Source organism: Artemia sp. Qi Xiang Cuo, chromosome 9, assembly GCF_049724085.1.
Source record: "Artemia sp. Qi Xiang Cuo chromosome 9, ASM4972408v1, whole genome shotgun sequence".
NCBI classification, from domain to species: Eukaryota; Metazoa; Arthropoda; class Branchiopoda; order Anostraca; family Artemiidae; genus Artemia; species Artemia sp. Qi Xiang Cuo.
In genome coordinates this window covers 56,134,803-56,149,416 of record NC_142802.1, presented here as the reverse complement: position 1 = coordinate 56,149,416, position 14,614 = coordinate 56,134,803, and the positions used below count along the sequence as shown (strand labels likewise).

The 14,614-nt window shown below is 38.8% G+C and overlaps 2 protein-coding genes across 2 annotated transcripts in view; one reads left to right on the top strand and one right to left on the bottom strand.

Moving 5' to 3' along the window:
• Window positions 1-14,614, top strand: part of LOC148948841 (liprin-alpha-1-like) — a 137,189-nt gene that overhangs the window by 50,090 nt on the left and 72,485 nt on the right. The window contains 1 exon segment of the mRNA XM_089094746.1: window positions 8,973-9,085. Coding sequence (XP_088950872.1) covers window positions 8,973-9,085 — 113 coding nt within the window.
• LOC148948842 (uncharacterized) lies at window positions 41-7,271 on the bottom strand. The gene is made up of 4 exons (XM_089094534.1): window positions 7,224-7,271; window positions 5,720-6,095; window positions 3,166-4,275; window positions 41-195 (listed from the first exon to the last, which is right to left on the bottom strand). The coding sequence occupies exons 1-4, from the start codon at window positions 7,269-7,271 to the stop codon at window positions 41-43; spliced, it is 1,689 nt and encodes a 562-aa protein (XP_088950660.1).

Here is a 14,614-nt window from a genome sequence, read left to right as displayed (position 1 = left end):
GAAGACGCAGGAGGTAGCAGTAAAGGAAAAGGTTTATAAATCACGATACGGATTGTTTGAATAGTGTGTATTCATTTGGAATGGCCGGAGATCCCGGTAAAAGGATGGGCTTGTTCTCCTCGGGCAAAGGGGAGGTAGGTTTGTTAAGAAAGGAATAGGGAGTTGGTGAGGCTAAAGAAGACGCAGGAGATAGCCCTGAAGGAAAAGGTTTATAAATCACGATACGGATTGTTTAGATTGTGTGTATTCATTCGGAATGTCCGGAGAACCCAGAAAAGCGGTGGGCTTGTTCTCCTCGGGCAAAGGGGAGGTAGGTTTGTTGAGAAAGGGAAAGGGAGTTGGAGAGACTGAAGAAGACGCAGGAGATAGTCGTAAAGGAGAAGGTTTATAAATCTCGATACGGATTGTTTGTATTGTGTTTATTCATTCGGAATGGCCGGAGAACCCGGTAGAAGGATGGGCTTGTTCTCCTTGGGTAAAGCGGAGGTAGGTTTGTTAAGAAAGGGAAAGGGAGTTGGAGAGGCTAAAGAAGACGCAGGAGATAGCCCTGAAGGAAAAGGTTTGTTTGAATAGTGTTCATTCATTTGGAATGGCCGGAGATCCCGGAAAAAGGGTGTGCTGGTTCTCCTCGGGCAAAGCGGAGGTAGTTTTGTTGGGAAAGTGAAAGGGAGTGGGAGAGGCTTAAGAAGACGCAGGAGATAGCCCTGAAGGACAAGGTTAGTAAATCACGATACGGATTGTTTAAATTGTGTGCATTCATTCGGAATGTCCGGAGAACCTAGAAAAAGGGTGGGCTTGTTCTCCTCGGGCAAAGGGGGGTAGGTTTGTTCAGAAAGTGAAAGGGAGTTGGAGAGGCTTAAGAAGACGCAGGAGAAAGCAGTGAAGGACAAGGTTTGTAAATCACGATACGGATTGTTTAAATTGTGTGTATTCATTCGGAATGGCCGGAGAACCCAGAAAAAGGGTGGGCTTGTTCTCCTCGGGCAAAGCGGAGGTAGGTTTGTTGGGAAAGTGAAAGGAAGTTGGAGAGGCTAAAGAAGACGCAGGAGATAGCCGTGAAGGAAAAGGTTTGTAAATCGCGATACGGATTATTTAAATTGTGTGTATTCATTCGGAATGGCCAGAGAACCCAGAAAAAGGGTGGGATTGTTCACCTCTGGCAAAGGGGGGGGGGTAGGTTTGTTGAGAAAGGGAAAGGTAGATAGCCGTGAAAGAGAAGGCTAGTATGTAAATTATGTTAAAGGGATATTTGCGTTGTGTGTGTATTCATTTGAGATGACCAATGTAGAACCTTCAGAAAGGAGAGATTATTCATCTCATGTAAACGGGAGGTCGGTTTGTTGAGAAAGCGAAAGGGAGTGGAAGAGGTTGAAGAAGACGCAGGAGATAGCTGCGAAGGAAAAGGTTCATAAGTCAAATTACGGATTGTTTGCATTGTGTATATATTCATTGGAGATGACCAACGCAGAACCTTTAAAAATGGTGAGATTGTACGTATCAGGTAAAGGGGAGGTAGGTTTGTTGATAAAGTGAAAGGGTGTTGGGGAGGTTGAAGAAGATGCAGGAGATAGCCGTGAAACAGAATGTTAGTATGTAAATTAGGTTATGGATTATTATCGCTGCGCATACATTAATTGGAGATGCAGAGCATTTAAAAAGTGTGGTGGGGTTACCTCTGTCAAAGAGAATTAAGGTTTGAGTACCTTTAAAAGGGTGGGAAGAAGGAAGAATTTTCGCCATGGGTGGTTTAGTTTTGCGGTATTAGATTTAGGGTAGGTTTATAGTAATATGAAGCAGATAGTATTTCCAGAATGTCCAGAAAGCTGTTCTTTTAAGCTATAGAGCTTTAAATTTATTTTAGTGATTTTAATGACTGCATCACAATTGGCTTCCATGATTTCCGGAACGTACTCATAAATTAAAACGCAGTTTAGCCTACCTTGTTACTGTTCAATTATGGACAACATTTCTAATTGTGGTAGCTCTGTAGTCGAACAGACTGCCTTACTAGGCCCTTGTGTTGCTTTCCCATATTATGGTTTAATTTCGTTTAAAATCCTTTAGGGTTCGCTTTTGATCTCAAAAGATTGTTTGTTTTTAATCTTTCTCATCCATTAACCTTATAGAAGGTTATTTGGGACGAGCATTGACATAATAGGGACGAGAATAAACGAGCAACTGTGTAGGCTATGTATTTATAACTTTTTCTTGAAAACGGCTCCATATTTTTAAAAAAATTGGCAGCCTGGGATTTTCTGGCCTGAAAATACGATTTCGAAAGGTCACGAGTTTGAGAAAAGTCATTTATAGCCTTAATTTTAGAAACACAATTTTCAAGTAAATGATGTCACACGGCTATGGGACTCTATTCTTGAGATGTTCCTCATGTAAAAATTCTATCAAGTAAATACAAAGAATAAACTTATTTTGTCTGGGGACTAAAAATTGGACTCATTCTAAATAGTAATTGCAAAAAAATCTTACAATCTTTATATTGTTCGAACAAGTTGTTAGTCTCCCACGTTAACCTTAAAAAAAAAAACCATATTAAACATCAATCGATCAATAAATCATTTATTACCCACTCAAGAGAAAAAATAGTGGAGTAGGACGCGAAAAGAAAAGAAAAGGACATACACTGACAGATTCATAATATATATATAAAAGCGCATTAACATCACAGTAACCGGTATCCAAAATAGGTGGAAGATCACTTAAATTAAAAAAGTAAACTAATTGATCATAAGGCCCAATGCGGGAAGCTGTTTGCTCATACATCCTCCCAAAAAGGACAGGCTGGGCAGACGGGGCATCCTTAACATCAAAAATTAAGCAATTTAAAATAATTAGTCCGCAACTTCTTCCTATCCTTTTTCAGAATCAGAATCATTTATTAACATAAAAGCTTTCGTAGTCAGGGTTTAAATCCCGACTAAATCGTGCTATTATTTACAAAGTGAACAAAGACACAAAAAAATTAATACACATGTCACTTATTGTAGACAGAAACATAAAAAGGCACAAACGAATTGCTGAAGCGATTATTGCGACACTTGGGCTGGGCTAGTTTTGTTGCTTTTGATCTTGTAGTTACTTTTTTTGTCAGCATTGGGGGTAATATATTTCTGTGTTTATCACTTGTCAGAAGAAACTGGCCAAATTTACAGATAAGTTGGAAACGGCGATCGTAGAGTGACGGCAAATTTAGTTGAGATAGTGCTGATTCGTAATCGGTGTACTGATCAGACAGTATGGCCTTCACCGCTCTTTTCTGGACTGATTCGAGAACTTCGCTCATATAGGCAGTGTTCTGAACCTGTGGACCCCATACAGGGCACGCATACTCTAATATCGGGCGAATATATGTCAGGTAGGCTGTTTTCAATTGCGGCACTGAAAAACCAAATCTTCGCATCAGTAAAAGGGTACGCATGGCACAGTTCGCCTTTTTCACTACCTCTTGGACGTGGAGGCTAAAGGAACAGTCAACGCTGAACGTAACACCGAGAATAACTGCCGACGATACGCTTTGGTATGGTGGAGGGGGGCACTGAAAATCCCTTTTGAGAGGGTTAAAACGAAGAATTTTGGTTTTCGTTTCGTTGATTTGGAGGCTGTTTTCAGAACACTGGTCTCTAAAGTTGTCGATAAATGATTCATTGAACTGGGGAACGGTTAGAGACTTCTCAATGAGATATATTAAGACGGTGGAAAGGTCGTCTACGAATTTGAACCGTTTGTCAAAATCAACCAGGACGAAGTTTATCACTTCAAAGAACAACAAGGCAGCGAGTTTAGTGCCTTGTGGGGCACCACACGTAAGCTCAGACCATTCGGAATCAGTATCACCCGGGTAGAGACCATATACACTCTGTAGTCGGTCGCGTAAGAAATCTATTATTAATAAGAGGATATGTCTGCAAGCTCCCATAACCTTCAGATTGTTCACTGCAGTATAATGGCGTATCAAGTCGAAGGCTTTTCTATAGTCGGCTAGGAGGAGATCTACAATTGTGCCTCCTTGGTCAAGCCATTCAACAATAAGGTGATACAGACGCACAAGATAAACAGTTGTACTACTACCCTTCAAGCACCCGTATTGGTATGGATCAAGAGAGCCCTGGACTTGTGACATAAGTTCACGATATATAAATGATTCCGCTACCTTAGAGAGGTTCGGAACTATCGAAATTTGGCGGAGTTGGTCGCAAGATTTCGGGTTTTTCACTTTTGGAATGACGCGCACATAAGCTCTCTTCCAAACACTGGGGAACACTTGTTTGCGAAAACACTGGTTAATAATAGAGCTGAGTGGCTTTGCGAGAAAGATGGAGAACTCGCGTAACAACTTGACAGGGAGTTCACCAGGGTAAGACGCACAGTTTACTTTCAGTTTCTGATGTTCCTTAAAGACGGCATATTCAGATACTTCACATATCTCATCAGTCCCGGTGTCAGCAATGATACTCTCAATTTCTGAGTTTGTGATTGATGGGTATGTGGTGAATATGCCGGAGAAAAATTTTTTCACTTCAGTAGCTGATGTCAGTGTGACGTCATCTTTGAGTAGTATCAGGTCCTTTGGCGTTGATTTCACTGCAAGGGTTTTGACCGAGTAGTGCCATTTGTGAGGGTCAGTGTGCAGTAATGGCGTTATTTTCTCTTTTACATACTGCCTTTGGGCTAGTCTGTTTAACTTCACAATTCTGTTACGCAAACTGGCTGCAGCCGCTTGATCTCCAGCTTTGTGGAGACTACAGCGAGTTTTTATCATCTGCTTGAGTTCGTGGGTGATCCATGGTTTTTCAGTGTCACAAACTGTAATAACTTTTATTGGAAAAAAATCGTGGAACTTTTCTAACAGAAGGCTGTTCAGTCTGGTGACTTTGACATTAATGTCGGCCTCTGCACAAATGTCCTCAAAATCGTAAGTACCAATCCAGCGACCGAATTGAGCTATTGAAGACATTGTGATGGGCCGAATTGTGGTTTTTGTTCGTTTCGGTCGTGGGATACTTGCTTGTGCTTCCCAGAAAATTATAAAATGGTCAGAATTCTGGAGGGGACCTAGAGATCGGGGAGCGTTATAAAGATCTGCCAAGTTCTTAAAGATCATGTCAAGAGTACTGCCACTTTGGTGAGTCGGAATGTTCACCACTTGTTTCATATCCAAAACGTTTGAGACCCACTGACGATTGGTAACGGAGGATGTAATTGAAACCACGTAGGTAATAGATAGCAGGGGCACAATATGCGCTATATAGATGAACAAGTGCCCTCCGGTTGAACCGTCCGTGATTCGGAGAGATTTTACCGTAGGCAATCCTGATATTTTGTATACATTCATTTATAATAAGTGAGCAGGTTTAAGCTCGTGAGCGAGCAAAAGAAATACTTACCACTAGGTATGGAAAAAGTTTCAAAGCTGCCAGTAGCAGAATTGAAGTTGCCAACTCTTTAGCAGCATAACTTGTGTTTCGACCGCTTTTCTGTGAGTAAAAAGTATTTTTATATATAAAAATGGTATTTTCAGACAAAATCTGCCAATAAATTTGAAAACTGCCAAGTAGCATTGCTACTTTGCTACCCACTTTTTGCACGGCGGCTAACCACTTAATACGTTCCTTAGAATTAAGACACAAAGAATCATAATAAAGAGAGTGACTTGATTTATTACTAAAACACATAAATTCACACTTGGAGTTATTAAAAGACAGACCTGCCTTAGTCAATGCTGAAGACAGCGTTTGAAGATTATTGGTTAGACCTTGGCGTGTACGACTGACTAGAAGGACATAATCCGCACAAGCAATATGACTAATACCTAAATCTTTATAAAAATAACTTGGCGAAAGATTACGAAGACAACCTCCTAAAGCACATTTAAAAATATTAGGTGAAAGCACCCCTCCCTGTCGTACTCCCCGCTGGACAGAAATAGGATTTGAAACATCATTATTCCATTTAATACGGATTTTTATAAGACTATACCAATACCCTAGTAATTTTACAACTGACAAATTGACACCAGTCCTTAATAGAGGATATAATGCCTGCGAATGTACAACCTTATCAAATGCACCACTAATATGAACCTATAAAATAAATAGAGACTGGTGGTTCATTACAGCATGTTTCATAATTTAGCTTAAAAGAAAATTTGCCTGGCTAGAACCATGGTTTTATGGAATCCAAATTGAAATGGAGTGAAATCACACTTACTTATTATACTTATGAGGGCTACATATTCAAAAATGTTGCTAAATACACACGAAACCGTTATAGGGCGATAATTAGAGCAAGAGCTTGCAGGCTTACCACGCTTTAACACTGAAGTGACAAGACCTGACAGAAAGCTGTCAGGAACCAGGGATTGAGGCACATTTGAAAAGCAACGGTATAGGTGATATCAGATCTGGGCACTCGAACGCAAGGAATTTTGAGCAAATTCCATCACTGTCAAGATTTTCAGATCTTTTTAGCTGTTTAATAGCCTCTTGTATAGAATTTAAACTGGCCGAAACTACATTTTCCTGTGATAATGAATTATGCGAAGAAATTGCACTAATACAACTGTTGTGAACATTCGGCACATCTTGAAAAAAACATTTCTATAGTGCGACACGAAGTCACTGATATCAAGTAAAGACTGCACTTTAGGCTCACACTCACTCCCCTTAACAACTCTGCTTCATGATATTTGATATGTGGGAGCATCCCAACCATTTAAGCGAGCATTTCTCAGAGCTAGTTTATATTCTTGCTTTGTTTTCTGCTTTAGACGAAACACTGTTCCCGCTTGGTGACGTTCACATGCGTAACACATGCGGAGCCAGAATCTAGCTCTTTTCCTTGCAGCAATAACATCACCATTTATAGACCGAAAAGGCTTCCTGGTACCGTTGGGTACTCGCTCAGCTGGAATAGCCGTTTTAGCCACGGATTTTAAAAAGAACACTATTTCCGTATAATAAAATTCAGATCTAACTTCGCTTTAGGGCTAGGGACAGAACACTGGAGAAGATGGTAAGGCACTTTGATCAAGGAAAGTTGCGCACAGAGTGTAGAGATAAATAATACCGGATCACAACTGTTCCAATTATATTTCTCACGCCATTTCTCAACTAATTTTAAAGTAGCCTCTCCATTAAAACTTGCCACCTACTCCGATAACCAAGAATTCACTGCCGTTTTGACGTCGTCGTCGTCATTGTAACGGTTACCTCTGAGGTGGCAACCGGTTGAACTGAAGACGAATCATGGGTTCGCATATCACGCCCAAATCAAGGCAACAGAACATGAAATTGAAACACCTACACTCCCGTGTAAAGCTGAAGGCCAAACAGACTGTCCCTGCGCAAGATCATGGTGTGGGTGTTTTGGAATAGGCATGGTGTTTTGTTTGTTGACTTCATGCAACGAGGAACCACTATCAACGCAGAAGCATACTGCCAAACCCTCAGAAAGCTCCGCAGAGCGATTCAAAACAAAAGATTGGCCTGCTGACAAAGAGAATTATCCTTCTTCATGACAATACAAGACCTCACACTGCAAACCAGACCCACGATTCCTTGGGCATTTTGGGCTGGATTTAGACCACCCACCCAAAAGTCCTGATCTTGTGCTAAGTGATTACTATCGGTGTTTCCACCTCAAGTAACACATCAGTTGCAACCGCTACAGTGATGACGACGACGTAAAAACGGCAGTGAATTCTTGGTTATCGGAGCACATGGCAAGTTTTTATGGAGAGGTTACTTTAAAATTAGTTGAGAGGAATGATACGTGTTTGAACAAACTTGGCAACTATGTCGTGAAATAGAGTAAAGTATGTACTTTCTGAAAATAAACTTACCTTTTTTTTTTAAATAGTCTTTCCTTGTATGCTTATAACGGACCTTACTTAAAGAACATCCCTCGTATAATGTTGCGTGGGAGGAATCATTGAACGCTCTCAACGAAATCTCTTTTCTAATATTATATGCCTTTTTTAATTAATTAAACGAGCAATAATTTTGTATATATGTGTTTATTTTTCCTCGAAACCTGCTAATACAACTTTATGGAATATTTCGTATTTTTCCCAAGGGGGTTGTATCGAACCTATAGTGACGCCATGACATTAAGAAGAAGTTCGTATTATCTGCAGTTTAAAGACAAGTGACAGCGATAATCAAATATATACAAGCGTGCCAGGGCCCGGGTGAAGCCCCGTGCTTCCGGTACTATAATGTAAATATACGATATGAATATATAAGATAATGAATATATAGAGCAGATACTTAGTTCTTTTATTCATTTCCTAGGTTTTTGTTGTTTTTAGTGGCCTCGTGGACTCGATTTTACCTTTATTTTATACCGGTGGATTTCCGTGATCGGTCGTCAGATTCCTTCGGTATCATTAAAGACGAAACTAAGTTACAGAACACTGTCACCTATTTGTGTTTTCTCATTTTTTGGGGATAACCTATCATTTGCTTGATTCTTGCATGAGCCTCTTATTCTTGAAAACTTATCTAAATCAATGTAAACTGAAAATTAGTATCGCTTAGTTCATTTGTTTGTTACTACTTGACCATGTGTGTATTTCTAAAATCATATGACAATTTAAAATTGTCATCAGCCAAATTTTTTCGGTATTTAAGAGCCAAATAAGTAAAAAAGGATTTTTGGCTGTTTAAAAGCAAGGGCAAATAGAATTAATTTGTTTTTCTAATGAAAATGTTTATTGAAACAATTTGAATATTGCACACAAGACTCGATAATAAATGTTTACATATTCAATTGCTTTGCAATAAATTGGAAAAAGAATATAAGTCAAAAGAAAAGAAAAAAGGAATTTTTTTTTGAAAGGCACAACTGAATAAATCCATGGGGAATTCTGTTCCTGTTCCTTCCCTGTTATTTAGAATAATGCGACTATGAATCGCAAAAATATATCTCAGATTAATATTTTTGTTTTAATTTATAAGGAGGAGCTATGTAAAGAGTTGAATAAAATCCGTTTGGATTCAGATGGTTTACGTCGGCAGATGCTTCAACAAGAAATAGCTTTCAATGTACAGCAAACAGAAGCGCTAACTAGGTGAGAAAAATTTCCCTTTTTCTGTTTAATGTCGCTTGCTAGTCTTATTGCAGGTTCCTATTGAGTTCCAACTTAGCAGCATTTATGGCTGGAAAAAAGTGGATAGGAAATAATAATAAGAGTAACCAATGAAAAATTGAGAAACTCGCGGTAAAATATTATTCAAAAAATGTAATAACATTAGTGTGGAACTTGTCTTGCTCCTGTAAAACCTCATTTGCTTAAACTAACCGGTCTTGTTGAAATTATCACAGTATCTAATAATAATAATAATAATTTATTTTTAACCCGCTAAGGTAACAAAAGCGGAGTATAAATAAAAGAAAAGAAAAAATACATACAAATCGACTAAATACACAATAAAGACACTAAATCAATGAAGGAGGCGTACAAACCCATGATGGGCTGGGAGAGCCTTCACTGTCTGGGGGAGTTTGTCAGCAAGCTCAACTAGCTTTTCAGTTATATCTGGAAGCCCAAAAACTGAGACAAGGTTACGGTTCCGGTACCACGGAGGCAAATACAGTAGAAAACGCGAGAACCGAAAATAATAAGAACGTAATGACCGGGTATTTTTTCGCCCAAGAATGGGATAAACACCAGAAAGGAACAAAATTGAATGATCAGTAAAAACAGAATACAATTTAGCAAGGGTCTTCCTACTGTATTTCCCCCGATTGGCAACAATTTTGGAGTAAGATACTTGGATCTTTTTCTTACAATTCGCCACGGCTTGTTCTCGGAGAGATTTAAGATTATTAGCAATGTTTATACCCAACCACCGAAAAGAAGAGACACATGGGACAGAAAAAGAAGCGCAATCTAAAGGCGAGTTACAATTACTATTAAACGAAAGATATTCACATTTAGAGAAATTCAGTGATAGACCAATCTTACTAAGGTTTGCTGCAACTGTAGATACAGAAACAGAAAGACCTTTTCTAGTCCTACTAATTAGAAGTATATCATCAGCATACGCTATGTAAGAAAGATTTATCGCCTGAAAAATACAAGTGGTTGGGATAGAAGATAAAACAGAAGAAATGCAAAGTTTAAAAATAGAAGGGGAAAGGACAGCACCTTGTCTGACACCACGCCGAACCGGAATTTTAGAATCGGAAATAACCCCTTCAGCTTTTATTCGTAGAAAAGAATTGGCATACCAATAACGAAGGAGAGAAACCAGAGAAAGATTAATGCCGTGACTAAAAAGGGAAAACAGAGCTTGTGAGTGGACGACGCTGTCAAAAGCCTTGGAAAGGTCCAAGGCGCAAAGATAGAGTTCATATCCCTTTGTAGTCGCATCAATAAGAAGATTAATTAGAACTCGATGGGCTTGCTGGCACCCTACCCCAGACGAAAATCCAAGCTGATTTTCGCCAAAATGTGCACTCGATATGGACGGAAGAAGAACATATTCAAAAACTTTACTGAGATTGCATGACACAGTTATTGGCCGATACGACGAGCAATCGCTAGGAGGTTTCCCTCTTTAAGAATTGATGTTACAGACCCACATAGGAAGCTATCCGGTACCGCAGACGCACACAAGCACATTTGGAAAAGCAACTGCAGGTGTTGAAAAAGAAGTGGGCAATCAACTTTTAAATGGTTGGCAGAAATGCCATCACAATCGAGGGAATTTGATTTCAACCTTTTTACTGCCTGCTGAACCACAGAGAGCTCGACAGGCAAAATCTGAGTTTGGCTCAGCGATACGGGAAGTGCGGCAATGAGAAGTTTCGAAAAAACCGAATGGACATGATAATTCACTGAACTAAAAACTTTACTGTAATAACTATGCCATGCACCGGCACTAATCGGGCTTGTAGCAAAAGAATCATCAAGTTTTTCAGAATTAATTACCTTTTGCCAATCAGAATTACTTAACGGGAAATTCGATATTTTTGATTTAGTCGAGCGCAGGTAATTTTTATATTCTAATTTTGTCTTTTGCTTTATTTGATGAATAACCCCTTCAGACGGACGACCACAAGAAACCCAAATCCGCAACCAAAACTTTGCTTTATTTTTAATCGATTTCAATTCAGGATCCCACGACCACTCCGGTTTACGCGTGTTTCGCCTGACTCGCTCCTGTGGTACAGCGGTCAATTCAGCTGTTTTAAGGCAAGATACTAATTTTAGATAATAATCATTTAGAGTATTTTTATCATTTGAAGACTTACAACTAAGCTGTAGAAGGTGGAAAGGAACTTGAATTGTAGCAAGTAGCATAGCTAGCGTAGAAATATACAGCGATAAATTTATCTTATTCCAATTTCGACGGAAAACCCATCTTCGTCCTGCTTGTAAAGCATTACGATTAGTACAAATCGGTATTTGAAAAACAAACGAAATCGGTAGGTGATCTAAATCGCAATGATCTTCATGAACAGTTACAGTAGAAACGGGTAGGCCCTGAGAACAAACAACATGATCAATATTACTTTGACTACCGGAATGATGAAGATAAGAATATATACAAGTTTTTTCAACCAGCTTAAACTGCGGCAGCGAATCAAATATCAAATCCGAGCGAATATTCGATGACAGCAGGTCAGCGTTAAAGTCTCCAGCGATCAAAAAACGATAACCTTGATTTGAGACGGATTCCAAAAGTTTCTGTAATACACTGCAAGTCTTAGCGAATCTGTTAAGAGACTGAACCGATTTTCTGTCACAAGGCAAGTAAACATTTACGATCACTAAATCGTTAATCCGCACGGCCAAAATGTTAGGATCACTGTGAAAAAGCACAGGCGAGTAGCAAGCAACACTATTTCGGTTCAGTATACAAGCAAGCCCACCCGACGGCCGTCCGAAAGTAGTTCGTGCCGCCGATACGAAAACGACGTGATTAGCACTTCTTTTAGCAGGTTTGTATTAGCCGACGATAATAAGTGTTCTTGCAAACAGACAATGTCATAGTTACATGCAAGTTCGTCAATAACATGCTCTTTTCTTCTGGTACCATTTATGTTGTACGAGACAGCTGAAAGGGACTGCATCATTTTCGGGCACTACTCGAAACGCGAGACTTGAGCACTGGACATTTCAAACTAAAGGATGTATGATCACCGTTGCAGTTTGCACATTTGGGGCTATTTTGGCAAGGCGTTTCCTTAGTGGCAGTATGATTACCGGCACAACGAGCACATTTATCAACAGGACTGGTGCAATCCTTCATCATGTGATCTGGGGATCGGCATTTGAAGCAGCAACGGGGTACACTGATGAAATCGTACACACGGAATATTTCGTAACCTATTTTCAGGCCGTTCTTGATGGCATTGCCTTTTGCGAATGTATCCGAAAACTCTAGCTTAATTGTTTGTGAAGAGCCGAAACGAGTGGCTTCAGTCACACCAGGGTACGAATTTAGTCCAGCAATGTCAAAATCCTCAGGGATACCTCTAGCAATCCCAAGGTGACGCTTAAGCACAGTTTTAGTGGTAGCACCCGATGCGGCTGCACTAATCGAATTGCAGAAATCCGAAATAACAGATTTCTCAATGTTGACATACAACTTGTCACCTCGTGGGCGGACACTGGAAATTGACTCGTGACCTGACAATTGGTCTAAGAATTCCTTTCGACTTTTGGGGTTGCAAACTGTTTGCGGAAGGTTTGAAACAATCACTGTAGCATGGCTACTCGATAGTGAAGAAGCAGCATCCCCAGGCTGGGGTAGCGGTGGAAAATTGGCTGAATAAGACTCGAACTGATTGGATATAGTTGTGTATTTGAATGAGCCCTCTCCGGAATTTTTGCAGTCAGTAGATTAATACAACTACTCTTTAAAGTAAAGCAAATAAGCACGCATCCGTGACCATTCTTTTTTGGAAAAATATACAATTTGAGTTTTGTATATTGAAGCTACAGGATTAAAAAAAAAATGTTGAATATTCGGGTGTAGATTTTATCAGCGACGCACCTCCTTTTTTGAGGAGGGGGAAGGGTATTTTTTCTCATGCTAAAATTATGCCAATGTTCTTATGCTCATAACATTTAAGGGATAAGTTTAAAATTGATGTTTTCTATATTTGGAATTAGTATATAAAGCAGATTACATGGTTGGATGTATTGTTAAAAAAAATTCGTTCCTTTTATATTCACAAGGATCGGTCTTCACGTACCACTCATTACCATGAACAGCTTAATTTTGAGCAAATTATGGCATAAAAGAATATTCGCGTCGTTGAGTTGTTCATAGAGGGATGGTCTTGCGCCAAGCTTTATTGGATTTTTTGTTTAGGTTGCACGCTTATCTTGCTTTAATTGGCTTTTGGCCTCGACCTACCCTACGATCTAATCGATTTGCAATTTTTTTGGGGTGAGGGGTGTTGTTTTTACTAACTGTTTGGTCATTTTTACTGAGTGGTTTTATTCTAATAATAATGCCCGATTTTTTCATACCTTACATCCAGAAAAGTCTCGAGAGTGTATCACGTCTTGTAATCGCCCTTACGAACAAATAGTGTAAAGCTTAAAATAACTGTTTAGCAAAGAAGACCTGTCAACCTGATTTTTGGTATTTAATCGACGTTTAATGAGGCTAATTGTTGCATTTAATTGGGATACTTTTTTTAGTTCTCTTTAGTTAGTTCTTTTAGTTTTTTAGTCAAGTTAATTACATATTTTTGCTATAAAGTAAGGTTGACTATCTTTTTGACTGCCCTCCCAAATAGGGTTGCCACCGTTGGTGATTTAACACCAAGTTTGGTGATTTTTTGGTTTGGTAATTTTACCTAAAAAACTCGGTATTCTATCAAGAATTAGTGATTTACTATGTTTGAGCTGCAACTTCAGAAAGCAACAACTTCAGAAAGCAGAAAGATTCTTGTGACAGTGCTACTCCTAAGTCTAAAAAGCGTATTTCAAGAAACTTAAATTGTTCGGTTAGTTGTTTTAAATTCTTTCCAAGTGAGATACGACTTTTCTGTTCAGGAAGAGTGTTATTTGACATATCACATGTAAAGCATGTAGAAAAAGCTAAAACAAACCTTTTTTGCATGTTCACAAAAATTAAAAAAAAACCTTTCTTACGATAAGGAATTTAGAATGCTGAAAAATAACCTACGTACAGAAGAAAGGATGCAGCGTGTTGCAAGGTTCGGTCTCTGGGTTCATCTTTAAATGTATAACATACGATGTTTATTGCCAAAAAAATTACTCTCACAAGCCCCGAAGTGCAAAATTTGAATTTGAAGTCAAAATATTATAAAAAAAACACAAAAACTGAAAAACTGGCCTAATGTAAAAAAAAAGAAAAAAATCAGAATGAAAAATCATTCGTTAGTCAATAACCAAACTTGGAAATGTCATTTAAAAAAATAAAAACTGGTCAAACTAAACTAAAAAAAAAATGAATACCTATAATAATTTCAAAAGGGACATTAAAAAAAGGAGGTGGAGGGACAAAACAATCGAACAATACAGAACGTGTAAATCCTTGTATTAATTATTGTCTATAGCTTTATTAAAAGTCATGCAGCTTCAAAAATCTTCCTTGAAATATCTAGAAAA

Excerpts from the sequence above, each read along its gene's own strand:
- LOC148948842 (XM_089094534.1), bottom strand. The coding sequence starts at position 7,271 with ATGCGAACCCATGATTCGTCTTCAGTTCAACCGGTTGCCACCTCAGAG. Across the intron at positions 6,096-7,223 it reads AACCGGTTGCCACCTCAGAG|GTTCATATTAGTGGTGCATT; the intron begins GTAACCGTTACA and ends TTTATTTTATAG. Across the intron at positions 4,276-5,719 it reads TTCAGCATTGACTAAGGCAG|TGTTCCCCAGTGTTTGGAAG; the intron begins GTCTGTCTTTTA and ends TTCGCAAACAAG.